The sequence below is a fragment of the Spermophilus citellus genome (assembly GCF_964194105.1).
Source record: "Spermophilus citellus genome assembly, chromosome: 15".
Classification (NCBI taxonomy): domain Eukaryota; kingdom Metazoa; phylum Chordata; class Mammalia; order Rodentia; family Sciuridae; genus Spermophilus; species Spermophilus citellus.
Window position 1 is genome coordinate 35,216,382 of NC_138195.1, and position 27,825 is coordinate 35,244,206.

Below are 27,825 nucleotides of genomic sequence, written 5' to 3' on the forward strand. Positions count from 1 at the left end.
ACTCTGATTTTCAACTCAAGCCCCCGAGTTGTGAAAGAATAAATTCTGTTGCTTTAAGCCATCTGATTTGTGGTGGTTTACTATGGCAGACCTAGTAAGCGATACAAGTAGGTAAATGTTAGTAGCTCCATTTTCTAAGTGAGAAAATGCACTGTAGAGAGGATGAGTGACTTTCCTGGATGGAACACGTAGCTTGCGAATGGCAGAGATGGAACTCAACACTGTGACTCTGGAGTCTGGGTTGTTAACCATTATCCCAAGAAAGAGATTAATAAATGTTTGGTCTATTCTCTTAGTTCATTCATTCATTCTCCATCAGTCTATCTGTTCAACCACTGAATTGACTGTAGGTACTTTCAGATATATTATCCCAGACCAGAATTCCTTTACTGAATTCATAATGAGTTATAGATCAGACCAACCGTAGATCCCTAAATGAAATGCAGATTGGAGGCTCAGTGAATGTATACCAGAGCTTGGATCCTTTGCCTCTAGCTAGAGGTGAGAGGGCAATCTCTGGGGCCTATTTATACTTGACCTGTCATTTCTCCACCTTTCTCCTAAAACTTTCCAACCACTGGGAACCATGCGAAGGGTCAGATGGTTTTTCCAGTAAGCTTCATGTTCCTTTTCTCTTCTGGGGACCTGTCTTTTGTCTACCAATGTATTTAGGTCTCTCCAAAAGAGAAAACAGAACAACCCAAACCTAAAACTTTCTTCTGATTTTTCTACCCAGCACCTAGATCATTTGTAAGCAGTGATCTCCTCTACTTCTCAGTGTAGGAGACTGATGAGGAACCGAAGCACTCACGGACTGTACCTACTTTACTATCCTAACTGCATTACTAACAAATGAAATAAGGTACTATAAGGATGAAATTAGACAATTTATGTCAAGAGATCAACCAAGCAGGTCCATAACTAACAATAAGAATTTTATTTTTAGGTTATCCTTTAAATATCAATCTTTTTGAAAGATTAGTTTAGGCTTCACAGTTTTATACCTTTTACTCTAATTCATATTTGCATTTCTGGCAATATGGCTTCTCTCCATAATCAATAAATGCCTCTTGGTGCAAACTCGCCAACCAAATCCCAATCATCAAATCCTATGGCATTTAAATCTCTCCACTCACAGGGTTGAACTAAGAGTAGATCACCTCCTTTTTCTTGAACATCTTCTTTTTAGCGTCTCTTATCTTTCTTCACTCGCTTGGTTCTGCATAGCCTCAGTCAATCAGTGCATACTGGGCCTTTTCAAAGTCAGAACTCAAATTTCTTTCCTTTCTCTGCTTTCTCTCAAGCTGATCTCATGGCTTGCAGGGCTTCCTCTACTTTCTCCAAGCCCAACGCTCGGAGTCCAGTCTCTGCTCATCCTTATCCCCATACGTTTCGACTTCCACGTTCTACAACTCCCCCACCTCAACAACAGCAACAGCAACAGTTCACTGACACATGTAATGTATCTGCCACTGCAACTGGTTACTAAAATAGATGTGAAGGACAGATTTCTTTATTTCTATTTAAAGGTCCCAGGATGACTGAGGCTACCCAGGTATACATCCTTTATTGTGACTGATTACTACTTTTGTTTCTTTCTCTGAACCAGAAAGTTACATAAATACATCCTACCCATTATGCAGTCCCAAGGGCTTTCAGTTCTCCATTTTCCGTCTAAAAAGAACACATGTCATAGAAACAAAAGAGTACATAAAATATATATGAAGAAAAATCATGAAAGAAACCCCCATATACCTATCAGTCAGTGCAAGTATCAAAGTTACAGGTGGCTTTGAGGACTCCCAGCCAGCCCTTCCTTGAACGACTCCCCTAAGGATCCCCTGATCTAGTTAATCATTCTGGCACCATTCTTAACATTCTTGCAAGTGTTCCTAAGCTGAACATTATGTAGTCGATGGTCTCAGTACTCTACATAAGTGGAATCATACATTATGAATCCAACTGTGACATGCTTATTTTGTCTACTGTGTTTCCCGGAGTCTTCCCAGCTGACACGTAACTCCAGTCAATTTATCAGTGCTGCTGTAGAAGATTCTATTATGTGATATAACACTATTTATCCACTGCAGAGTTGATAGATTTTGCGCCGTTTCTGAGTCTACAGTGAAAGATGTTGCCATTAATATTTGGCACCATAGCACAATGGTACACGAAGGCAAAAGTTTTTAAAGGAATATACCTAGGATCCTAAAACCTGGGTCATTGGCTATGTGCCTTTTCAACTTTAATTACCAATTGCTTTAGGAAGTGATTGCACCAATGTACATTTCTGTCGTTTGTGATTACTAATAAACACAAATTCCTTAGAAATTAATCTTTGGCAGTTCTTTAGCCCCTAGGTTAATATTACTGTAGTCCCAGAAGATTTTTGAGGTTGCTTCTGCCAGTTGCCTACAGGCACTATCAATTCAAGGTTACTTTGAAAATAAATGCTTGGCTTGAGGGCTTTTTGGTTTTTGGTTTAAAGACTGCACAGATAAATTTTGATCTCAAACTGGTAGAGTATGAGTAGTTCCTGTGGTCATGAATTCTCAGGGGAGATTTTTTTTCCAACAGCCTCAGAGTCAGGCAAGTTTCTGGTATATCTTCTATAAGATGAGTTCATTTCCTGTTTACCTAGCTATTGGGAACCATGATCTTTAACAATCAGCTTGATTCAGTGTCTCTTTTAGACTGTACACCATGGGCATGACCTAGACTTTGTCTCCTGTGTTCTATCTGTGCCACTAAGTAAAACTGGTTCTTCCTTTCACATCATCTTTGATGTCTGCAAATCTCTTTATTTTTAAAGACTAACTCAGAGATGCACTCCTAAAGACTTGTAATTTTTCTGAACACCTTAGCTTTTTCTATAGCTGAAAGTATGCTTATTCTTTTTAAGTTTTTCTTTGCTCACCTTGTACCTTGGCCAGCTCAGGCAACTGCTATATGATGCCCAGATCATTTTTAAAAAACCTCTAGGAGGTTGTAGTTGGCTTAGTTGAATCTGCTCAGAGCACTGAACAATGTTCAGGAGTTCCCGAGTAGCTACTGAGGTTCCCACAAAGTCATGACAAGGAGAATAGCTGAAATTTATTCAGTATCCACTGTATGTTGGGGGCCTTACTAAACATTTTACATATATTATTACAATGTGCTATGTATTATTATATGCATAGTTATTATTTCTTTCTTAAATATTTAATCAAGATAGGAATCTTCACTACAGAGGCAGAAAACTAAAGTTTGTAGAAGTTAAGCTGCTTTCTCAAGGTCATCCGGCTAAATAGTAATCAAAGATTGAAACCCAGGATCATAAACTCAGGATTTTTCCTTAACACCACTGGTTTTCAAATTGGGTTGTGCAGAGCCCTGGAGTTGGGGCACACCCGGGTGCAGAGTGAGTACCACTCAGTGGGCAGTTACCTGAGCCTATCTTCAGCTTCATCCTAAGTAGATTGACTTTCTTCTGTTTTATATATTGGTGTTTAATGATAAATTTCATTTGTAAAAATGTTTCCACTTTTAAACCAGGTACTCAATCAACTTCTAGGACATAGCCTCTGAGGCCCTTTAAAACCTGCCCCCCACCCATCCACATTCCAGCCTGAAATAAGACATGGATACTACTCTTAAAGGTGATTTCGACAGTTTATTATTTCTGGACTGGTCCCACAACTACCCAGGACTGTGATTTTACCCAGGACATCCTTGTTGCTAGTGGTCCTCACTACCCCCCTACTCCCCAGTGAAATCTCCCATCAACAGACTCCACTACTGAATCCTAGGTCCAGCTCAAAGCCACATCGCATCTGCTACTTTTCTTGATAAACACTGGACTTGACAGGTTCTCTCTCTACCTCTACAGCATTTGTTCTGGTCTGCTTGGGTATCGATAGTCCTACGAAGTTGCACTATTAACTCTTTTAGAGATCCTTGTCTCCACCTTGAGGAATGCAGTTATTGCTTTCAATGACCTTAATAATCTAAATGTTTAAACCCAGGCCAGGCACATATAATGAGAATTCACAGTAGAGCACTGACAGAAGTTGGTGACTAATAGAAACTTATCAGGAAGAACCATTTCTGCATCCTGATTATACAGCCAGGAGGCAAGACTTCAGCAGGGTACTTAGTTAGGGAGAGACAAGGAAGAAAAAGTGGGTAGAGGTATAAACATGGAAAGTTTTGAGGAATGGTGAATAGAAGATGCCCCTGGGAAGGAAAAACTGAGAGGTTCAGGGAAGGCTTGGTATGCCAGATACATGTGATTTAACATTGCCATAAAGATACTAGGAGGCAGTGAGGAGTTTTGACAAGTGCAAAGACATCATTAAAGCTACATTTATCCCAATCAGTTGACAGCATATGTGCACATGGGAGAAAATGGAGATGAGATCTGCAGGTCAGTGTTGTCAGTCCTCCATGATTCAAGGATCTCCTGGGGAGAATTAAAACACGTATGAGAGTCCCCATCCCACAGACTGACACTCAACTGGTCCAAGTTAGGACATTTTGATAAATGCAGCTCAGGTGATTCTAAAGTGTAAGCTGGGGTAAGGGACCTTGGAGAAATGAATAAAGAAAATATGACAGTAAAATACTATTCAGCCTTTAAAAAGATGAAGTGTTACTTGTGATAACATGGATGAATCTGGAGGAGTAATGTTAGATAAAAAAAAAATACAAATACCATGTGATCTTACTCACATGGCACCTAAAAAAGCTGATCTTACAGAATTCAAGAGTACAACAGTGGTTACCAGAAGCTGGGGAGGGAGGGTCAGAGAGAGCTGGTTAGTAGGTACAATATTATAGTTAAAGGAATAAAGTTCTGGTGTGCTTTTTGCACAAGGATAACAATAGCTAACAATAATATAGATTTCATAAAAAGAGAAGATTCTTAGTGTTCTTATCACAAAAACATACATGTTTAAGATGAGAGATGTGCCACTCACCCTGATTTGATCATTACACCCTATACATACTGACATATCATATCATAACCCAGAAAGACCTAAGATTGTCAACTAAAAAATATTAAAAGGATTATTGTGTGTGCTAATGTGATATGGAGATTTGGGGACAGCAGGGAAGTGGAAAAGGACTGAGGTGTGAGACGTGCTGAAGGTGTGCTGTCAGACTTTTCATTGCACATAAAGAGACATTAAAGACCCAAAGCCAGATTTTAAAATTTGGCTATCAAAGATTTTCTAGCTTTCTGCTCCACTCCTTTTCTTACTCTTCTATGCCCTGGTGAAGCAACATTTTTATAGTCAGAAACTAGAGAAGTAAGACTTTTCTTAGTAGCACTGAGTAGTAATAGTTGGTAAATAAACTAATACAAATTTGCAAATAATTCTTAAGCATGAAGGGACTTACGGTGTGTGTGGTGGGGTGACTGCTTACCAAAATCCCCAAATTCTCTATTTAGTGATTTCCGACACCAAATACAGTTTCAAAGTATAAATGGAGATATGTTGCAGACAACTTTTCAAAATCCAAGACACGTGTTTACTCAAAACAAAAGAACTTCCAACTAAACCAAATCAAGCGATTTGAGAGTCTCATGGTTCTGTGATGGAGGCTTTGGACTTGGTCGTGGACCTGTTCCTTGCCCAAGCACATGAGAGGGGAACAGGCAACAACAAATGGAGATTTCCCCACCAGACTAGAGCTGAACCACTGCCTATCCACTGGGATATCCACACAGTGCCCAGAGTTTCCAGATACTATAGTTGAAGATATTGTGTGCTGATATTTTATAGTTGTCTTGTACAGTGATTTAATTTCCCACCAATTTCAAAAGAATGTTACCAGTTGCACAATCTAAAACAAATGTGACATTCATGCTACAATCTGTGGCTTGTCAGTAAAAACCCTGGGCCTTTAGGAAGGTTGGCATCTCTTTTTTTTCCCCCAAAGGGGTAGTGAGGTGTATGTCAGCATTTTTTTTTTTTTTAAGGTATGTCTTTGTGGGTAGGACATGGAGATCTTAAAGGGGAACTTTGTGTCTTTCACATGGCAAGTACTTAAAAAAAAAAAAAAAACTTGAATGGGTTTTAGCTAGGGAAGACCTTGGGTTATACCAGATTTATTCTTTTTGATTTAATTGCTATCCAGTAACTGGAAATTTTCCAGAATTTTCTATCCATAAATCAGTCAAAAGAGGAGTAGAAAGGGGTGGTAATTTAACCAGTAATAAATATGCTTCCAAAGGCTATCTATATTTGTCATCATCACTATCAAAACCAACTGCAGGGAAGTGCTGTCTCCACAGATTCCCTCTGATTGCTACAAGGCTGCCTTTGTCTGCAAGGATTCAGCTTGGTAGTAACCTCAGTTCATCCCTGAAAATGAGGTCACCGTCCCCTAACACATGTTAGGCATGGTTAGCATCCTGCACTGGGACCTCGGCCAGGAAGGCCCCTGCTGTCGCACATGTCAAGCCTGCTGGGCGTCTGTGCACAGTGGCCCCTCTCAAGCTGAAAGGCAAAACACATTCCCATCTTTATCTCTAAATAGAGGGGAGTGGGAATCGGTAGAAAAACAGTGCCGGCAACCTTTTGTTTTTGTAAAGGCAGTGTTTCTAAGAGATTTACCATACTGTGTGCTGATAAAACCCACTCTCTTTCAGTCTATCTAGGAAGACCCAGAAGCCAGGCCCTAGGAGATGCTTTTTCTCACCCCAGAAATCAGACCCCTAAATATTTTCCTGGACACTGATTAGAAAGAGAGAGATCTTTCCACAGGGGAAAATAATGGGTATTGGTGGTGGGTATTTCCAGTATTTTCTAGCACAAAGTTGATATTGTTCAATAGCAAAACAGCTTTTGAATTTGCAATTTTCTAACAAGTTAAAAAGAGCCAGTTTCACCTGACTCTCAAGGGGCATAAAACCTACATGTATCAGAGGAAGAGAGTTTGTAAGGCTTAATAATATAAACTCAGTATAGTAACATTTTGTTTTGATTTGTACCAGTCTATAAGAGAATTTCAGACCATTTTGAATTAGATCTTATATTGTCCTTATGCTGCTGTGGAACTTGCAAGGCACTGATGCTGTGGATACAGGGTATTATGTGTTAGGCAGGATGCAATAAATGTTAGGAATTTGTAGAATGATATAACTAGATAATAGGCAAGTTCCCTTCTGCTCTAAAAGTGCCACGGTACTATAAAATGTGTACTCACTCGTTCTTACTGCTAATGGTAAGTGGTTAATTTTCCAAATGAGCAAAGAGTGTGGCTAGGGTACCTACCACAAAATGTGAAAAGAGGTATGGCTATTTATCCAAGGTATTTGTAAAGAACAAAATTAGTCATTCACTTTATTCCATTTAAGGGAAAATATTAGGACAGGAGAAGTTTGTCTTTACTTTCATAATGGTGTAACCATATAGCAAGGACATGTTAACTTGAAAATTAATTATTTATCTAATTATTCTGAAATGTAAAGATGTCTATAAATAAGCCTGGAAAGCGGCCACAGATGGAGAAACCTTTTCTAAAAAGTATGCTCAGCAGGTATGTTAATTATCAGACTGGTTTGACACCTCTGCTGGGTTTGGACATGTTTCAGGCTCTCTTTTGGGATAAAGAAATACAAGAGAAACAGTAGCACACTACTTGGGAAAGAACAGCCCCCTTAGCAGAATTCTCAGTGCACAGTGATTCAGAAGCTACAACAACCCTAGAGAATTTTCCTTCTTTTTGAAATATATACAAATACAGAATATTAATAAAAGGAAGATTTAGGCCTTTCAGAAATTTTAATCATATTTATTTCAGGAAATTATGTTCCCCAGTGAGTTAAAATAAGAATGCAATTGAAAGTTTAAAAAGCAGATAATGTTGCCTTGTAGTCCATAAATTTAAATTTGGTGCTGGGCACAGTGGCATATGCCTATAATCCTAGTGGCTCAGGAGGCTCAGGCAGGAGGATTGAGAGTTCAAAGATAGCCTCAGAAGCTTAGTGAGACCCTGTCTCTAAATGAACTATATAAAAAGGGGTGGGGATGTGGCTCAGTGGTTAAGTACCCCTGGTTTCAATCGCTGATACTTAAAAAAAAATAGAAAATAAATTTAAATTTGGTGGGTAATGGGTTCCCCAAAACCTGAACTCCTTTTCTGTTTGTCAGGCAGAAAGCTGGTGCTAAACAATAACAGAAAGAAAAAAAAAAAACTATAGCTACTGGGATTTGGCCATCTCTTATTCTATGCCTGCTATGAATAAACTCTGGTTATTGGCCATCTCTTATTCTATGCCTGCTATGCTTCATGTAGTTCATTTGTCTTGATTATTTCCCACATGAACATATCTTTCAGGAAATTCTCTTTACTCTTCTCTTAAGTGACCTTAGAAATATGTGATGTATACCCATGATTCCCAGTTTACCAGCAAAAGTGGCTAACTTAACAATCAGGCTCTCCTAGCCTGGAAGGATCCGTAGGTACATCATAGCATACCCCTAGGTACAATCTGGGTGTAGTACCATGCACAGCATTATGTACATGCCTTTGACTCACCTCAACCATATTTACTACATACTCTCAGTGTGCGGAGCTGGGAACTAGTAAACAGGCAAGCAAATGATTCAACCTTAATAAAAAGCTTGGTTTTTACTGAACAAAAAAATGTGAAATTTTATTTTTAACAAAATGTACCTTATTTCTGAGATAAATAGAAGTCACCATATCATCTCTTTTGTACAGAAAGAAAGCAAGTGGAGAGAGATGTGTTTTGCTTAAGTAGAGAAATTGCTAAACAGAGAATTTGGATTCTATTGATTTAATGTTCATCCCAAAACATCATGATACAAAAATGAATTAGTCAATAATAGTTTAAATCAATAAAATGGTTTGGCTGAATTTCTGTCAAACCTCTAGGTTGAATGGGATCCACAAATTCTACTGGTCCAACCGCCTTTTACTTGACTATTGTTCATGTGTATTTAAACCTGGTTCACTCCCCATACTTGAAGAGAGCTAAAAATGACAACTGTGTCTCTTAAAACATAAAATTAAGTGGAACAGCAACATGTCATTAAAATCTGACAGTCTTTGAGGGCCTCTGTTTATAAAACAAATACCAAAGTATTTCATAGCTTTTCTAAACAGCAACAATAAGTGAACTGTAGAGGCCCTTAGAAATAGACCCTATCATAGTAAGATACTGCTATTTGTCACTTCGAAAATACATAACAGCAACTTCTGGCATAATACCCGGTGGATTATATAAAATGCAACAACTGCTTGGGACTTTTCCATTTATTTGGTATGTTATGAATCAGAGCAAGGACGTCAAGCCTTCGTGTTTAAGGATTCTTATTATGTAGGAGGTATTGGCATGAGTCCTGAAATATTTAATCCAGGGAACTATTCACATCTTAAATATAGCAACTGAAAGTAGTGATAAGCTAAAATTGGCCTAGGTAAAAGGAGAAAAGAGAAAGTATTTACTTGAAGAGATGAAAATTTCCTCAAGTTTTTTTTTTTTTTAAATTTTAGATCAGGAAATAAATAATTTAATTTTGAGTGTGGATAGAGTTAATGTTGCAAACAAATATTTTCTTGCAATGCATAAATATACTCTATGTGATGAAAATCAGCCAGGAAATTACAATACATAGGACTTCAACTTCCTGGTCAGATAATTAAAGGCCTGGAGTTTAAAAGCCCAGAGGAATTGAAGGGTGGGACCCACGGCACCAGAGGGAGAGGAGGCGTTAGCTAGTGAGAGGACAGGTTCTTGAATTTATCATCCTAAAATGTGTGCCAGCTGGTGCAGCTGGAGCCTGGCTGCAACTGTTGATAAATTAAACTATCGCCTTTTAGGGGGGCTTGTAGGGAGAATGGTTTCATATTAATTTTTAAACAAATAAACCAAAATGCTATTGTTTTTCTGTTAAAACTTTTGACATATGACAACTGTGTATATCTAAAAGGTATAGTATAATAATTCAATACATTATACAATGTATAATGATCAGATCAGGGTATGTTTAAAAATCTTCATTTCTAGTTCAATCTTGGATCAAAAAGAGATTTTAGAAGTCCTTCCTGAAAATACAGCTAAATGAAAAATTTGAGGGTTTTTGTTTTTGCATTGCTAGGGGTCCAACTCAGGGCCTCTTGCTTGTTAGGAAAGTGTTCTAACACTCAGCTACCCACCCCCTCCCCCCAGCCTTAAATAAGTTTTTACTGAATAAGAATGTTCTGAATGATTACCATTAAAAAAAAAAAAAACCTTAATTTAAGGTCAGGTCACTAATGAAGTCAAATAGACTGATAGACTGATGTGGGAACCTTACGTAATCTTCAAGTGGCATTTATATTCCTCCTGGACAAGCTTTGGAATGGAAGACATAGCAGCTTTACAATGAATACATGAAAAGGGAGAGAGAAAGAGAACAAGAAAGTACATAAACGTGAAACAGATCTTTTAAAAGGTGGAAGTTCACAGTAAAGATCAGGATTTTTTTTATTATGCAAAATGAACATACACACAGGAGTGGACCTACTTCCAAAGTCAAGGTAACCATGGGATCAATAGTTACAAATAGTTACAGTATGATAGTGGACTTCCAGCCCTATTACAGTCTTATTACAGATAAAATATGCTATGAAATGTACTGAGAGCAAAGATTCCTTTTGAAGGAGTTGCCCTTTATGTAGGAAGAGGAAGGTGTTAGTTTAGAGGTACCTGCCATGTGGTTTTCAAGTGTTTGGAGATGGAAAATGATGGGTTAGTCTAGATCTATCAGCAAGTCAACACAATTCCATGATTTCAGAGTTCAGACTCTGAACCCAGGATACTTCAATTCACAACCTGCCTCTGCACTTCACACTGTTACCACAAGCAAGCTACTCAATACATTATAGTCATTTCCTCACCTGTAAAAGGAAAACAGCAGTAAAATTTAACTCCTAAGGCTATTGATATTAAAGAGGCAATATGTGCAAAACAGAGGGCCCGACATACATTTGGTCCCCAGTTAATATTATCTTTTAAAAATTATTTTTTAAAGTTAACATTCTAGCTTGTTTGGCTATGATTATGACCATAAGAGTCAAGAGAACATATCTGACCACATATGGACTGAACCATGAACTTGATCTTATTTGCCCAATTCTTTTAGCTCATAAACTAAACACACAGGAGTTCTTGGGTCACACTCTGAGAGTGGCTGGTCTATGGCAAAGTTTTCTAAGATTGACCTCATGATACCAAAGCCTGATAAGAGAATAATTAAAGAAAAATCCACAACTGAGCAGAAAGGCAAAGTCTAAATTAATGCATTGCTGCTATTTTTGCAAAATATTCTGATATTTATTGCTATTTATGCTCCTTGGATTCAGTCTTCATCCTAGAGTGTTTCCAGGTGTCCATGTCTGTACACTCCAAATACTTGGACACTACACATTTCTAGCAGATAGCAACGCCCTCAGAATGTCAACTTGGAAATGACACATGAAGAATAAGCAACAAATCTCATAGCAAGTGGTGCTGCCAGATCAGAAAGATAGCATGAAAATCTTCACAGACAACTTGTCATTGTCGTGTGAACACAACTACAGATACAAATCCTCTGCTCTGGGAACTTCTAGACTAGAAATAACAGTCTGATCTTGGTCACTGAAATGGAAAGTTAGCTGGTGTTTTTCCTTCTTTAAAATATTTAAAAATATTTAAATATTGTCTCTTGTATGAATAAATGGTAGCTAGAAGGCCAAAGTAATGAGAAGTTGTACACTTGTAAGAGGATTTGTTTTAAATTCAAACAAATGTTTACTGAGTGCTTAATATATACCAGTTCTAGAGACTGAAAGATGAGTAAGACAGTCTATGTTTAAAAATCAGAAATATTCAATGTATAATTTATCCTAAACTTGTATTTTCTAAATATAATAAAACCACTGAATTACAAAAACATGACAGTCAATACATCAGAACAATGTTGAGTTAAAAAATAATGAATTCAAAACTGAATAAAACTGAAGCGCATCCAGATTTTGTGAAACAGTTTAACATTGACTTCTACCTTTAAAAGTGGTTGCCATCATTCATTTATTACTAGACTAAAGAAGAAAAATGGCATGTACATCCCAACATTGTTCTCTGTAAATGTTTGCTATCATGAATGTCTACATATATCTTTATTTCATATAAGAGTAAAATAAAACTCTAAAATAATTTATAAGTTATTATGCTTACTAGGTAAATTAGTAACTAATATTTGCCTGATATACATTGAAATTGATGTTATATAATAATTATCAACAGTTCAATTAGAATACATAGATAGCTTTTGCAACATATCCTGACAACCACAGTAAAAATAAATGAATAAACAAATAATTGCACTGGGATAAAGGGTTGGAAAATACATATTTACTTTGTGAATAAAAAATGCCTTAACATTAGAAAAAGAACATTTAAAAATACTTGGCCTGACACTTTTAATTCTTTTATTTTGCCAATATTGCTTTAATGTGATAAGAAACTATTAGACTTACTGTATAACTAACAGTTCCCATTTTGAAATAAGAATCACTATAGTTTAAGCAGCATAAAAGACAAGTTTGGGGTTTCTTTTTTGAGTTTGACTAAATAAATTATTCTATTTGCCCTTAATTTTCTAAATTATTTAATAAAACAGATTCTTCTAGGAGTTAAATATGTATTTATTACTATATCAATTATTGAAAACCATACGCAAAATAGAAGAAATTAGAGTTGAAAGACAAAATAATACCAAAAATCTTGATTTGATATTATAGAATTCCCTTACAGAATTAAAAATAATTCATATCAGTTGCTGCTGAATGATCTTATCATTAGTTGTCTCTAAAATGCACATTAAAGTTGGATTCCTTTTTGGCTTTGTTCAATATTAGAATTTAGAAGTTTTAAAATGAGTATTATTTAAGAGTTTGAGCTTAAGAGTTAACTGTTCATCAGTACTTTATATCAAAACTAGTTCTTGCATACAGACTTGATTAAAAGCAACCTAGGAGAGGCTGTTTCTAATATTAGCAAAAGTACACATTTACCTTTCTAGAAGGTATGTGTGTCAAATGTCTCATGTTAACAAGTTGTAAAATCACTAAAATTTCTCCCCCAACACAGACCCTACAATTTTGTAGAAAAATCCTAAACAACATATGGAAACCACAAGCTAAACAGAGTAAGCAGGAAGAATTATGATTATTTGTGAGAATGTAGTTATCTACTATACCCTTTTAGCAAGGATTTTATCCATAGTTCAGCTCATGCAGATAAACTGTTCAGTGTTCCATTCAAGTCAGAGATGAAGCCAGAAGAGAAAGAATTCTTATTCATTGTCCAACTAGACCCAGTTCGGCAATAGTACATGCGACTCTATTGTGACGGGACTTCTCTATGATCTGTGTCGGGTCACTACCCTTCCAGAGTTACTGCTTAGGGCATGATAATTTCAAATTCAGTCTGTCAGTTTATTACACATTTTTAAAACAGCATGCCCACCAAAACAGAAAATGCTGCACATATGGGCTGAAATCAAATGCTTTTACCATTCAGTTGATATATTCTGACATGAGGCAAAAACGAGATGGTCTACTCTTATTTGGGCTTTCCTTTTGGATCTCAGATCTGTTAATTCATAAAAGGCCAGAGCTTTTTCAGGTATGTTTGTTAACATATGCTATATCTGCGCTTGGCTCAGTCATTTCAGAGCAATTAGTAATTCTTCAAACTAAGTCTAAGTAATTTATGATGATATGTAACATTTTCAGTTATACAACTAATGGAACAGAAAACAATCCAGATTCAAAAACATAGCTCATAATTTATTAGTAAGTTGATTTTCTTTTTTTGGAGTGACATGATTTTTAGGAGCCACTTGCCAATATGCTTTATAGGGAGTAGGGAAAGGGGTTATTATTGGGGAATTAAACCATGGTCATTTGAGCACTGAGTTATACCCTTGGCTCTTTTTATTTTGAGATGAGGTCTAAGTTCCCAGGTTGTATGTTCCTCAAACATACAATCCTGTGCCTCAGCGTCCTGAGTAGTTGAAATCACAGGGAAATGCCACCAGACCCAGTCAATATGCTTATATTACTAGTAAATTACAGTGAGCACTAAGGCCCCAAATTCATGAACAAGATTCACAGTTTTATCTGAAAAGGCCCTTCTTTGAGGCACATAGAATGTTTGGGAATTCTCTCTTAAGTTAAAATTTTCAAAAATTAGCTGTAATACAGCTGTATTTCACAAAGTTCATAAAAGATTGATATTTTAGCAAAAAGAGTAAGAGTACAAAGATTAAAACTAAATCCACTTAAAATAAAGATAAAAAATGTGAAATTTTTTCCCCTAATACTACGCAATAACAGTTCTTTTCTCAAAACCATTAGCAGGTCTGCTTACCTCAACAAGCACCAATGTTCTTATTTTTCTAATGTGCTATTCTAATCATTATGACTATTTCACTAATTTTTATTTTTAACAAAATGTTCATCCTGTGTTGAGGGGATTTAATGTATTATATTAATAGCAAATAGTCCCTTCCATTCATAGTATATATGTGTTCTTATGGTTGGATAACTGATATGAACTGAAAGGGCACTTGAAATCACATGAAATCCTCAACAACACCACATTTGGAACAGTATTTTGTGAATCCCCCAGAATCCAATATTTTGAAATTTTACAAACACAAAGCAAACATTTACCTCTTTTTTCAGTAGCACCCCTAAAGGGGGAAATGGCTTATGGTGCCAATTCTTTAAATTATCAAATGAGAGGGCTTGCTTATATTTACTTATGATTCTATTGAAATAGAAATCAAATTACATTTTCTAATCTCAAATTAAGTCCTACATCTAACACTGAGAAGTTTCAAAAACAAATTTTTACTCTATGATATCTTCTCCCCCAACTAGAAAATTTCATATTCTTGTAATTGCTATATCAGAGAAAGCTTGATTTGAAAGCCTTCAGGTTTCTAAAGTAACATGCAACCACTTAAATCTTCTCACTATCTTGGATTCACCAGACCCTCCCTGCATTCCTCATCACCCATTCTTTTTCATAATTTCTTAAGCACCCTCTTATGGCCGACCTTAGCCAGATGCTCTCCAAATTACATCAGAGGCGAAACATACCTAGAGTCTACATCTGAGCAAAACAGATAGGTCAGCCACTGTCCTACACATATTTAACTCAAGCGATTCATTATTATTATTATTATTTTTACAGGTTAGTTTCCTCTTACTCAGCAATATCCCCCCAAAAAAACAAAACTAAAACAAAACAAAACAATTCACAGCTAAGCAGCTCTTATATAAGGAAAATGCATTTCATTTGGAATCGATAAATGCTTACTTGTTCTGGGAAGCCCTCTCCTTCTTCCACTGCCATTCTCTGTGGCCAAGCATGAAACCTGATAACTCAATTAGTTAACACTTTGGACAGAGCATCACATCTAAAAATATCTGCTTTGGGAAATGTAAAGGTTTCCCCGACCTCCTAGTAAGGAAGCCGGACTGGTCAGAAGTAACTGTTTAAATGAGGGGGGTGGGGCAGGGAGAGACCAGAGTGGGCAACCTTACAAACAATGTAGTACCTCCCAGAATTCCCCACGGACTTACCATATTTGTGGCCTCCAGTCAAGCTCTGTGTATTTAGTCATGATATGTGGAATACCAAAAATAGCGGGGCAGTCAGCTGGGGAGTGTCCCCTGGCTGCCTGGAATCACTCATGAAACCAGCTTTTGTCATTCTGCTTATCAGCACTTTCCTCTGCGTGCAGGCTGCTGTGACATTCCTTCTAAAGACAATGCCACCATTTTTTCCTGTCTCCCTGGAATCCAGTCTGGCCTGCATTTCACTCTTTGGCTTTTTAAACCTTTAATTTCTTTACTGATATGTCGCTATGAATGCACATGTGTACAACACACAGAGTGTGAAAGCATACTTTATTGTCAAGGAAGGTTACCTTCTAAACTCAATTTCCTTCTGCGCAAGGGCAAATGGAGGTAGTTGATGATCATTCTTTTACAAATACATCCTCTGGGATATGGCTTATTGGTAGAGCATTTGCTTAGCATGCATGAGGCCCTGGATTTCATTCCCAGCAACAAAAACAAACCAAAAAAAAAAACCAAATCAAAAACCAAACCACTCCCCCAGCACTATACAAAACTCCTATCTATAACCCAAGCCCCGCAAAAGCTGGGCATGGTGGCACACGCCTATAAACCCAGCTACTCTGGAGGCTGAGGCAGGAGCATTGCGAATTTGAGGACAGCCTGGGGAACTTAGTGAGACTATCTTAAAATAAAAAAGGGCTGGTGGTTTAGCACAGTAGTAGAATGCCCCTGGGTTCAACCCCCAATGCTCAAAACAAACAAAATAACCCCACCAACTCACCCATCCCCCACGAGAAAACACAACTCATTCAATGCTTTTCAGATTGGGACACACAGTATTTTTACTATTCTTGTACTTGAAGTCAAGAGAGAAGCCCTAAAAAGATCTCATCATTATAATAATTTGCCTTTTGTACTGTATTTAGTTCAGATCAATAGCCAGCCCCCAACCCTTTGAGATTTCAAGGAAACTGCCATGGTGGACACAGATAAACTTTAGAAATGTCTGTGTGTCTATCCATTCAAGATAAGTTTACACAGAGCTAACTAAGTGCTAGACACTATTCTAGTTACTTGTGTGAGATGGAGTTAGAAAAACAGTGAGCAAAACAGAAAATCCTTGCGCCTTGATGAAACTTGTATACAAGTTTACAATAAGTATGAAAGTATATAATAAGCCATAAACATGAAAAATTAGTGGAGTTTTCAAAGATATACCTACTATGGCAAAAAACAGAGCAGGGAAGGGGGTTCAAATATGTAAGTTTAAGGGGTGGATAGACAGGTCTTAAGATTAAAAATATTGAATAGTTAATAATTAATTTTACCAGAATATTTAATCATTAGTACTTATTAACTATTATTAATAAGATATGATTTATACTAATATTAGATTAAATTATATGAGATTTACATTTTTCTTCTTTTATTTTTCTTGCAAGATGGAGTCTTGCTATGTTGCTCATACTGGCCTCAAACTCACAGTCCTCTTGCCTCAGCTTCCCAAATGGCTGAAATTACAGATGTGTGCCACTGTGCCTGGTAAAATTACCAATTTTATAGGTTGAAACTAGGTGTATACTAGCAAGTTCATGTAGTTTGACATAATAATAATGGAATCATAGTTATTGTAACATTGCCAGGCATGCAAGGCACCACATTACTTTCTTTACATGTGTTATTTTAGTTCTCAGTTATGTGGTGAAGCAATTTATCTCGATATTTTTGACCAGTTGGTAAGTGAGATTTGGACCTCATTTTATATTTTTCTCAATGTAAGGTTATCATTGGCAGAAAGTAGCAAATACATGACTTCTAGGTGCCCCATGCCATTTAAAATATTTCTAAATTAGCAGAGCAATCTTGACTAACAAGAATACAGCTGGAGGCATCATAGTACTTGACTCCAAAAACATATTACAAAACTACAATAATCAAAACAGTATGGTATTGGCATAAAAATAGACATGTAAAGAGATGGAATAAAACAGCCCAGAAATAAATCTATATGTCTATAAACAACTGACCTTCAGTAATCATTCCAAGAACACAGAGTGAAAGAAGGATAGTTTCTTCAATAAATGAGGCTGAGAAAATTGGATAGCCACATGCAGGAAAATGAAATTGGACACCTATATCCCACCATACATAAAACCAACTCAAAATGGACTAAAGTGTTAAAAATAAAATCACTTTTTCACATGGCCCTAGGCAACAATTTTTTTGGATATGACATCAAAAACAGACTGCAAAACCAAAAATAAATTAACAAAAAATAATAAAGACTACATCAAACTAAATAGTTTATGGACAGGAAATGAGACAATCAACCAAATTAAATGGTAGCCTATGGAACAGGAAAATATTATATGTATCTAATAAGTAGTTAATATCCTTAACATAAGGAACTCATACAAATCAATAATGGAATAAAAAAGACAAAGCAACTAAAAAAATGGGCAAAGGATCTGAATAGATATTTCTCAAAAGATGACAGAAAACAGTCAAGAGATATATTAAAAGGTGATGGGCATCATAAATCATCAGGGAAACGGAAGTGAAAACATGAGATGTCACCAAGTGAAAACATGAGATGTCACCTTACACTTAACAGAATGACTTTCATCAGAAAAGACAAAAGGTAACAAGTGTTGGTGGGAACGCAAACTGGCATAGACACTACAGAAAACAGTATGGAATTTCCTCAAAAATTCAACATGGAACTACCTCATGATTCTGCAATCTCACCACTGGGTATATACCCAAAGGAAATCAAATCAGTGTCCTGAAGAGATATTTGCACTTTCATGTTCAGCATAGCATTATTCACAATAGCCGAGTTATGGAAACAACCTCAGGGTCTGTTGACAGATGAATGGATAAATAAAATGTGGTATATATTCACAATGGATTATTCGGCCATAAAAAATAAAGTGCTGCCATGTATGACAATATGGAAGAATCCAGAAGACATTATGCCATGTGGAATAAGCCAGAAGACGAATACTGCATGACATCACTTACATCTGAAATGTAAAGAAGTTGAACTCACAGAAATAGAAGAGTCTTTTCCTGGGGCTGAAGGAGCAGGAATGGGAGATGTTGGTCAAAGGGTACAAAGTTTTAGATATGCAAAATGAGTGACTTTTGGAAACCTGTGTATTTACAGTAACATGAATATAGCTAACAATCTTGTATACTTGAGATTTACTAAGAGGTTAGTTAGTTTGTTTGGTACTATGGATTCTCCTGCCTCAGCCTCCCAACTTGCTGGGATTATAGGCATGCACCACACCAGGCCTGGCCATAAGCTCTTAACACATATAAACATATGAAGAAAATGAGAACTATGAAAGGTGATGGGTGTGTTAATTACTTGACTGATGATTATTTCCCAATAGATATGTGCATATTGAAACACTAAGTCATACACCATAAATATATACGCTTTTTATCATTTTTATTTTATCTCAATACAGATGGAAAAAAAAAATATTTGAACGAGTTGCCAACATTTGGAAATTTGGAGAATTCACATCACAATGTGGAGTTCCAGGTCTAGCTTGTTCACTGCTGCAGTGCACATCCTCTTTTCCTCCCCTTCCTCATTCATTTACATAATGACCACATCCCGGCTAAGCCATGTACATGCTGGAAACCAGGTTCTGGCAGGGAAACCCTAGAAAGGCCTTACCCTGCTTGCTCTGTGCCTATTTGGGAACTGACACACAGTGAGGTGCTGACAGGGACATCTCGGGAATACAGGAAATCTGACCTGCCTGGGGCCGAGGTGGAGTGGGTAGAGAAAGGAGCTGGAAAGGCGAGAAGTGTCATGGGTTGATGCTTTGGAGATGCATAAAAATCCTCAATATCCCAGGTAGGGCTCTACCTGATGGAGGGAAAATTCTTCTTCCATCAAACCTCCACATCACCAAGCCTAGCTTTCTTGCCTAAAGACACAGACCTTTTTCTCATGACATTTGCCACTTTTTTTTGGTTGCTATGCCTGTCTTTCAAATCTGTTGCCCACCTGCTTTCTCAAACCAGGGGCCCTGGGATCAAAGCTTGTGGATCCAACAGACAGTCCTTAGCATACAAAATGGAATCTGAGAGTGACGTGTACCTAGATGGCCTAGGCCAAATGCCAGATTCTTTCTATTAACTGAGACCTCCTTCAGGAGTTCACTTTTGAGATCACTCACATACTTGGAAATCTAATCATGCTTACTGGCAAGGCGCTAGTCCTCCTATCTAATTGAGACTGCTCCTACCGGATCTTAATCTTCCATCATCAGTGAGGAGAGAGAACAGCAGGTATTCGTCTTTTGAACACTCAGCATTACACTGTCACTGAATTATCCCCTCCCCTCCAGCCTTCTCTTCCCCAGGACACACAAGCCAGACTGAAGCAACCTTTCTCCGGAGCTCTTCAGAGAAAAGCACTCTGTAATTACACTAAGTAAGAAGAGCAATAATTCCCATAATTGTGTCTTCCAACCCACCCCCTGGCCAGGACATTTTGTTTCCCTAACTCTCATGGTGCCTCTCACAGATACTGCAGCTGCAAAGGAGAAGCAGGGACAGAAGCTAATGTCCCCTGCCTGCACCATCCATGATGTGAGAGACTGGGAGTGCTGAGAGAAAGCTGAACTTTCTATAGTGGGATGCAATGCAAATATTTTCTACCTTACTTTATGAGATCAAGTGTGCCCTAGTCTCAAGGAAAGCCAATATTTACAACTTCATTTTTACATAGAAGAGAAACAGTCAATTAAATCACATAATCTCAGCAATCATTTAATTTGAGCCCTATCATTTTAAAGATGAAGAAATAGAAGCCTAGAGCGATACCCATGTTGGTACATTGTGCATTAATGATATTGCTGTGCCTAGAATTCATAATGGGATTCCTTTAACAAGCAGAAGGACCTAAGGTATTGACACAGTGATTTAATTTTCGAAGTAAGACCCTTTTTTAAAAAATTTTCAAAGTACATGGATACTATTCAATAAAGGAAGACAATACTCATTTAGAATTATAGTATAAGTACTTCAAGGATTTAGCTTTTGGAAGCTCAGACTAAAGGATGAAAACTTGCATCAGGCTGCTTGAGAGCAAGCCACCAGCCAGCCCAAAGGATATCCTAGTAATACTTTTCTAAATGGATATTCAAAAACATGGGACTGCTTTAAAGTCATAGCCTTTCCCACCAATCTTAATTGGAAACTGAGACTCTATCATGAGTAGATTTATCAAGACATTCTGAATTCAGAGTCATCCCAGCTGTGAATGGCCAGGAAAGTTACCTGTGTAAGGAGAGGATGAGGTCTAGGTGGCACAAAGGGCTGGTGCTGGGGATGCTGTGAGCTGCATCTCCCCTTTTCACCTGCTGGCCCCATGTGGGGTCCTCCACTCATATATATATATATGCTGCTGCCAGGCTGCGGGTGCTCATGGGCTGCCTGTGGATTCATATCACCAACCTCTAACCAGAGGCACCCCATGGTTTATGTAATATGTGTTCTAGGAAGGCAGGAGGAGGCAGAGAAGAATGGAGGAGAGTAGAGTTCTGCATAACCATTGGTCTTTAAGGATAATCTCCAACGTCAGAAATCATTTCAGGCAAGAGGTGGGTATTAATGCCCATGTTGAGATCCTTCCTGAAGTCCTACTTCTTCACATATCCTCTCAAGTCCCAGTGGACACCTGCTGAGAGTGCTGCCCCCAACCACTACCTTGTCTCTTTTGAGAATGAGCCTCCTATAGACCAACTTCAAGTCCTAAAGTTCATTTTTCTTGAAATATCTAATGTCGAAATTAGTGTTGTGCAAATTACAATCGGTGGGCCAAATCTAACCAGTAACCAGTTTTTATATGGCCTGCAAATTAAAAGCAGCTATCACATTTTTAAATGGTTGGGGGAAAAAAAAAATCAAAAGAACAATATTTTGGCACATGAAAATTATATGCCAAATTTCTGTGTTCATAGGTAAAGTTTTACTGTAACAGCCTTGTTCATGTGTTTGGGAATTGTCCAGGGCTGCTTTCATGTTATAACAAAAGAGTTAGTAGCTGTGAGAGACCTTAGGGGTAATGAAGCATACCGTATGACTTGCTATCTGGCCCTTTTCAGAGAAAGTATTATGACTACTGATCTATAGTTAGGGGATGGTTGTTGTGTTCTCATGATGTACTTTTAAATGAAAGGCCATGGATTTTGAAAGGCTGATTCCAAGATTTAAAAAAAAAAAAATACCAGAAACCCCACATACCCCTAAGAGAGCCCATTCAAACATTAGGCCTTATAAGACAAATTAAAAATTAAACATTAAAATCATTCTTTCCACACAATATTTTAAAATATTAAAATATATATTTACTTGTATGTCACACAAAATATTTTGAGCATTGGGACATGGATTCTACATAGTTTTCTTTGTTCAATATTCAAAAACATGAAGCTTTTTTAAAAGGGGCATATAAAGTAACAACAGCATTGTGATTCCTGAAAACATGAACAAAATGTGCTCTCTTCTTGTTTTTTCCCCTTGTTTCAAACCGAGGCCATGACATGGGCACTACTCACAGGAACACATGGAGAAAGCAGCTCACTGAGCTTTTGATGGGGTAAATGATTTAATCTACAAGGGAGCTTTCATACACCAAACTAATCTGGATTGGCTATATTCAACATGTTCCACAAACTTTCTTGGGGGATATTTAACCCTCCTTTATCAGCTGAGATGACCCACAAGATAAATGGCCAAAGGCATTGATAGGAGACCCTTGACTTCAGAGGGAATCTGGTTTTGATGTTTCTGGGCAGACCGCAAGGTTGGGACTCAATGAGGTGAGGGTGGACAGGGGGTAATGTGGTCATGGATGCTGTTTCCAACAGCCCTTTCTTTCTACTCCTCAGCTCCTCAGCCTCCACTGTCCAAATCCCAGTGATGCCTGTCTAGGTGAGGTTATACCAAACTACCTCTGGGGTTAATTTTCCTAACAAGACTGATTCTAAGGTGAAAGCACCACTTCTCTGCACCTTCAGAAAGTCTGGTTTATACCTAACAGAAAGCAGCCAGGACTCCTCTGGCACTGGATATCTGCAGGCCCTTTTCCTTTGAGGGCTATTCTTCCTATCCTCCTCTACATTAGCTCTATTCCCCAAGCCCCACTACCACATTCCCACAAAATCTTGCAGGAGAGTCAGAATAAATGTACTCAATGCACCATCCCCCTCCCTCCTTCGTTTTGCAAATCATCCAATAGGAAAACAATATATATATACAAATGATGTATAATGATAATTTGCTTCAGCACTCCTTATATATGCATTTTGACACAGCGTACTTTACAGCTAATGAAATACAAAAGGTGCAAAGACATACTGGGTTTTATTAGCCCAAATAGCGTTAGGAAAGTCAGGTTATTTCTAGATGACCAAACCTGTGTCCAGTGTAGCCTGCAGAAAGGATGTGGTGAGGCAGAGGCATTTCTTCATTACTTCATATGCTCTTGAATATATGAATATGAAGCATGCATAACTCAGAGCTGATTATAACATGATCACTTTCTTCCCTTTTCTGAGGGGCTCCAAGGAATAATATTCTTGGAAGAAATTGACTATGTTACTGTTTTTGTGCATAATCAAGACTTGAGGATTTTGAGATTATAATGAACTCTGGGGTTTGATTAGTCTAAGAACAAGACCTTTAAAGATGATGGGCTCATGGTTGTGCTTTTTAGCATTAATGCATAACACCAGGAGAATGTCCTGAAAATATGACACCTGCACATTTCTCTGGAGCTAAGAAGGGCAGAATAATTTATAATAGGTAGTTTTGCCTATATTTTGAATACTAATACTGCTTAATACTTGTGAATTAAAGGAAAACAGTTTTAGAAATATATCATGCCATTTTAATATTTTCTCCATTTAAAGCATCAGAAAGGAAGAATCCAAAGGTAAGAAAGAAGGAAATAGAGAAATCTGCAAAATCAGTCACCCCAGAATTAAGTGTTTAAGCAGCTTCTATTTTATCAGGTAGAAATTAGAGAACTCAATTTCATTTGAAGTCTAATGTGAAAGAAAGACACACACACACACACACACACACACACACACCTCTCATATTGTTTGAAATGTTAAATATGGATAATTCTTATTTAAAAAATTGGTTATTTTCAGTGAATGGAAATAACTATTAATCCAGAAAATTATTCTTTGGAAGAAGTTATACATGATTTGGATACAGCCAGGGTGGGAGTAAGTAATCATTTAATACAAGAAGCTAAAAATGAACGCTTTAACAGAATTTCAGGAGACAGGAAGAGGACAAATTAATAAATCAACTTGACAGTAACTAAGAAGCAACTCTCGTCTCAAGAGTCCCAACATATACTCCAGTCAGATTTATAATCTGATTCTAACAGAAAAAAAATTCCCAATGTTCACAATATGTAGAAGAGATAAGTTATTAAAACAGCCTCTTTTCTAGTAAAAGTAACCCACTCCTCCATTTTAAAAAGGAGGTAGAATTAAGCATCTTCAAGCATTACTCCTATCTGCAATGTCCTCTGGAAATCTCAAGGTCAAGTGGAGTAAGGCACTTGACAGTCCACTCCCTGCAGAAATGACTTGCTTTTTTTTTTTTTTAAGTGAGAGAACACTAAAGATACCAGTCTGCCTTCCAACCCTATTTAATTTCCCTCTTGGGCAAAGGATGGAGAATTGGGAAACAGCAGTCAGTTATTGGAAAGGGGGAAAAAAGAACTCCTCCTATCAATGTGTCAGACTTGGTAGAGAAAGGCCATCTTGTGGTGACGGTTGTTAAACTACACAGACTTGGGGGAAATGTCCCTCTGCCTGCTTCTTTATTCCTAAACCAGATGGAAGTCTGTTGCTACTGGCTCAAACGCAATATGTGATCAAAACAGCACATGGATGAATTAAGAAAGGAACGAAACTTTGCCCTGAGATGGGTTCTACACGAAGTCAGTTGGCCAAGAACAGGCTCCTTCAAGCCTCCCCAGGCAGTTAGATGTAGCCAGTTCTGAATATTCCTAAATCAAACCACACTTGACATGTAACCTAACTTTGTTACTCTAAATAATAAGTTCTTCACATTTAGTCAATTAACTAAATATTTACTACATAATTGAGTGTACAGAGGACAAAAAAGAGAATGGTTCTAGTCTTTTAAGAAAACCCTTTTTATAAAAAAACTTTAATGGAGGGGGGTGGGAGGAAGAACACTTAACTTGCATCAAAAAATTCAAAGAAGCATCTTTGCTTAAACACCTTCTCTGATCTCACCTAGTATATTTTTCCTCTACCCCAAATTAATTCTCTACGCACACTGGTCTCGTTTTTATCCTCTAAAAGTTAATTTTATTCTTGGGGCCTTTGTAGTTGCTAGTCCTCTGCCTAGAATGCTCTCTTCCTCTGCATGTTTCATGGCTGATTTTTTTTTTTTATCAAGAGGTCACAGAATAGATGTTGACTCCAGGCCTTTCCTGACCACCTAAAGTAGGTCTGAAGTAACTACCATGTCATAATAACTCCATGTCACCTTATTTTCTGTAGAGCACCATTTGATCAATTTCTTATCTATTGATTCACAGTTTATTTCTTCCCTTCAGTTCTACAGGATTTTAGTTCTTGAAAAAAGGGCTTTTGTCTCTCTTGTTCATTGGTTGAACACCTTTAAAAACTAACAAACAAAAACAAGCAAATGGTCTTAATTTATTGCCAATAATCACAAAGAAAGAAGTTTCATATAAAAGTACAGATTTCTGTCTTCTCTGAAAAAAAAATCAGATATCATAAAAGCCAAATCGGCCCTGGTTTCCATGTGGCAATACCTGGTTGTATCTGTGTTAAAGCTGTAACTTTGAGCTGGACATTTCCCTCTGCAGGTTGCTCTGGTCACCCAGCCTGGTCTTGGGAGAGAGAAGACTTTGCAGCTTTACAATTTGGAGCCTTGAAAAGGCCCCACTGAACATGGCTGCATCCTTCCCAGGGTACAGCATTGGGGATTTTGCTGGGAAGGTCAGGCAGGGTAACTCTGGTCAATCTCAGACAGCTGTGCTATCTTGTGTAGCCTGGTATGGGAGAGATGTTCGATAGTGGTCTAAAAGAGCATACTCTGTTTGGTAAAGGCCTTAGCTCTCAGGGGCCCAGGAAGAATCTCACCTGCAACTTGGTTAGGGTCAAGACTACTTTTGGAGAGAGATCCTCAAGAGACTAGAGTTTCAGTCACAGGAAGTCTGTTAATTCTGAGTAATAAATGAGTCACAGGAAAAGGAATAAGTGTATTTCTGTGCAACAATCATGTCAATAGAATACTGTAAAAATAATGGGGACTGAAAGAAAAATGAGCCCTGCTTTACTCAGGTGGCAACATTTTGTGCAGAGTAAGGAGCAAGTGCTGACTTGACTTTCTCACTAGTTTGTCTTGACTGCAGGGCTGGGTGTGCTAGAATATACTGGCCTCCTGCTGTCCAAGGTTTATCTCTGCCTGACCTCCAGGGCCACTCATTTCCTCCTGAACTTTAGCCATCAATCGCTTTATTTTCTCGAATTTTCAATTGGTCTTTTTTTTTTTACTTTGGCCCTCTTGGAACAACCAGCAACTCCATAATATATTCCTTCCTCCACTTTTAAATCAACTTTGTTAAACTCAGCTATCCTAAATATGTTTGATATTTACAGAAATGTTTTTGCAAAACAAAAAAAAAAAAAAACAAGTCTCAAATGAAATCCAAGAATAGTCTAACAGATGACACTGGACAACATTTATAAACCACCTTTGATTGATCACAGCATCTCAGCTGTTGTCTTGTCAGAGATCTACCCTGAATATCTTAGCTGATTAAAAACAAAACCAAACCAAAAACCTTTGCACCAGCCATATCCCTTGCTCCAGTCCCTGACTCAGTGTTGTTCTTCTTACTGGCCCTTTATGTCTGTCTGATAGGTATATAATAGCTATCTTTATTAGTTTACTGTCTGCCTTCTTCTGTAGAGTAATATCTCCTCACATAAGAATTTACTTGGTTACTGAAGTATCCCTCATACCCACAGTAGTGCCTGACATTCAGCAGCTATTTTTTGAGCGATAGAATATATAACATTTCCTGTGGTAGAATTCTGATTAGTAGGATTCTCTCAGAGAATCAGTTATAAAGCCAAAATTTTCAAGTTTTCAAATTATAGACTTTTCACTGAATGATACCCACTTACTATGTTCAGCAGAGACAGAAACATATAATGCTATGTGGGTATAGCATTATATATGTAAGATTAAATGAACACCAAAACAACAACAACAACAAAAACCAAACCTGAGACACAGCACTAAGCACTTCATATTCATTCTTCCAATTAGTTTTCGTAATACTGTGAGAATTTGCTGTAACCCATTTTACGAGTCAATTGTCCAAGGTCTCTTTACTATAATATTGTATAATACTGGAGAGAACCTGCTGAACATTAATCTCGAAAGAAATTAACCAAACTAACCCTTAAAATAGTGATTTTTCAATTGTGTTATGTAAATAGAGCCAGGTCTGGGCCAGACAGGAAATGCAAATGAGGCACATCCTGGGAATATGTATTCAATGAGTAATACATGACTCACCGGAAAAGGAATAAGCATATTTCTTTGGAACCATCACATGAATATGAAACTGAAAAAGCGTACTCAAAGCTGAAAACCTGAGCCTCACTTTCCAGGGATGGGTAACATTTTATGCAAAAAATAAACTAGGTGAGAACACAAGATGTGTTCAGGCAAACATGGTGCCGAAGGAAGGTACAGGCAGCCTCTGCCATTATCTACCCTTTTCTTGTTCCCTGGAATGGCCTTGCATTGTATAGGATGGTGGAGGAAAGGGGAGGAAGAAGAGAAGCAAAATATGAATTCATGGAAAAATTAGTAGCACCCATGAACTCTTCCTCTGATCAACAGAATGGACTCCTAATTTGATATTGTTTTTTATATTTCTTAGAGTATGTTTTTACTTAAATCCTTCTTAAAAGTATTATTGTATTATGATGTTTTAAAATCTATATAATCTTCACTGGCATGTGCGAAATATACAAACAAATCACTAGTTTAACCCAGTGAACCCAAGCACCTTTTTTTTTTTTTTTAACGAGAGAGTGAGAGAGAGAGAGAGAG

General features: G+C 37.4%; 1 protein-coding gene across 23 annotated transcripts in view; it reads right to left on the reverse strand.

The window, feature by feature from the left end:
- The window catches only part of ANK3 (ankyrin 3), a 508,367-nt gene that overhangs the window by 229,671 nt on the left and 250,871 nt on the right, over nucleotides 1-27,825 (reverse strand). Inside the window, exon 1 of one of the 23 annotated variants that reach the window (XM_081268448.1) lies at nucleotides 15,374-15,526. The exons of the other annotated variants lie outside the window; for them this stretch is intronic. Within the exon in view, the coding sequence (XP_081124574.1) occupies nucleotides 15,374-15,409 (36 nt within the window). The 5' untranslated portion in view covers nucleotides 15,410-15,526. Of the gene's footprint in view, nucleotides 1-15,373; nucleotides 15,527-27,825 lie in introns of those variants that run through there. 23 annotated transcript variants of the gene reach the window in all.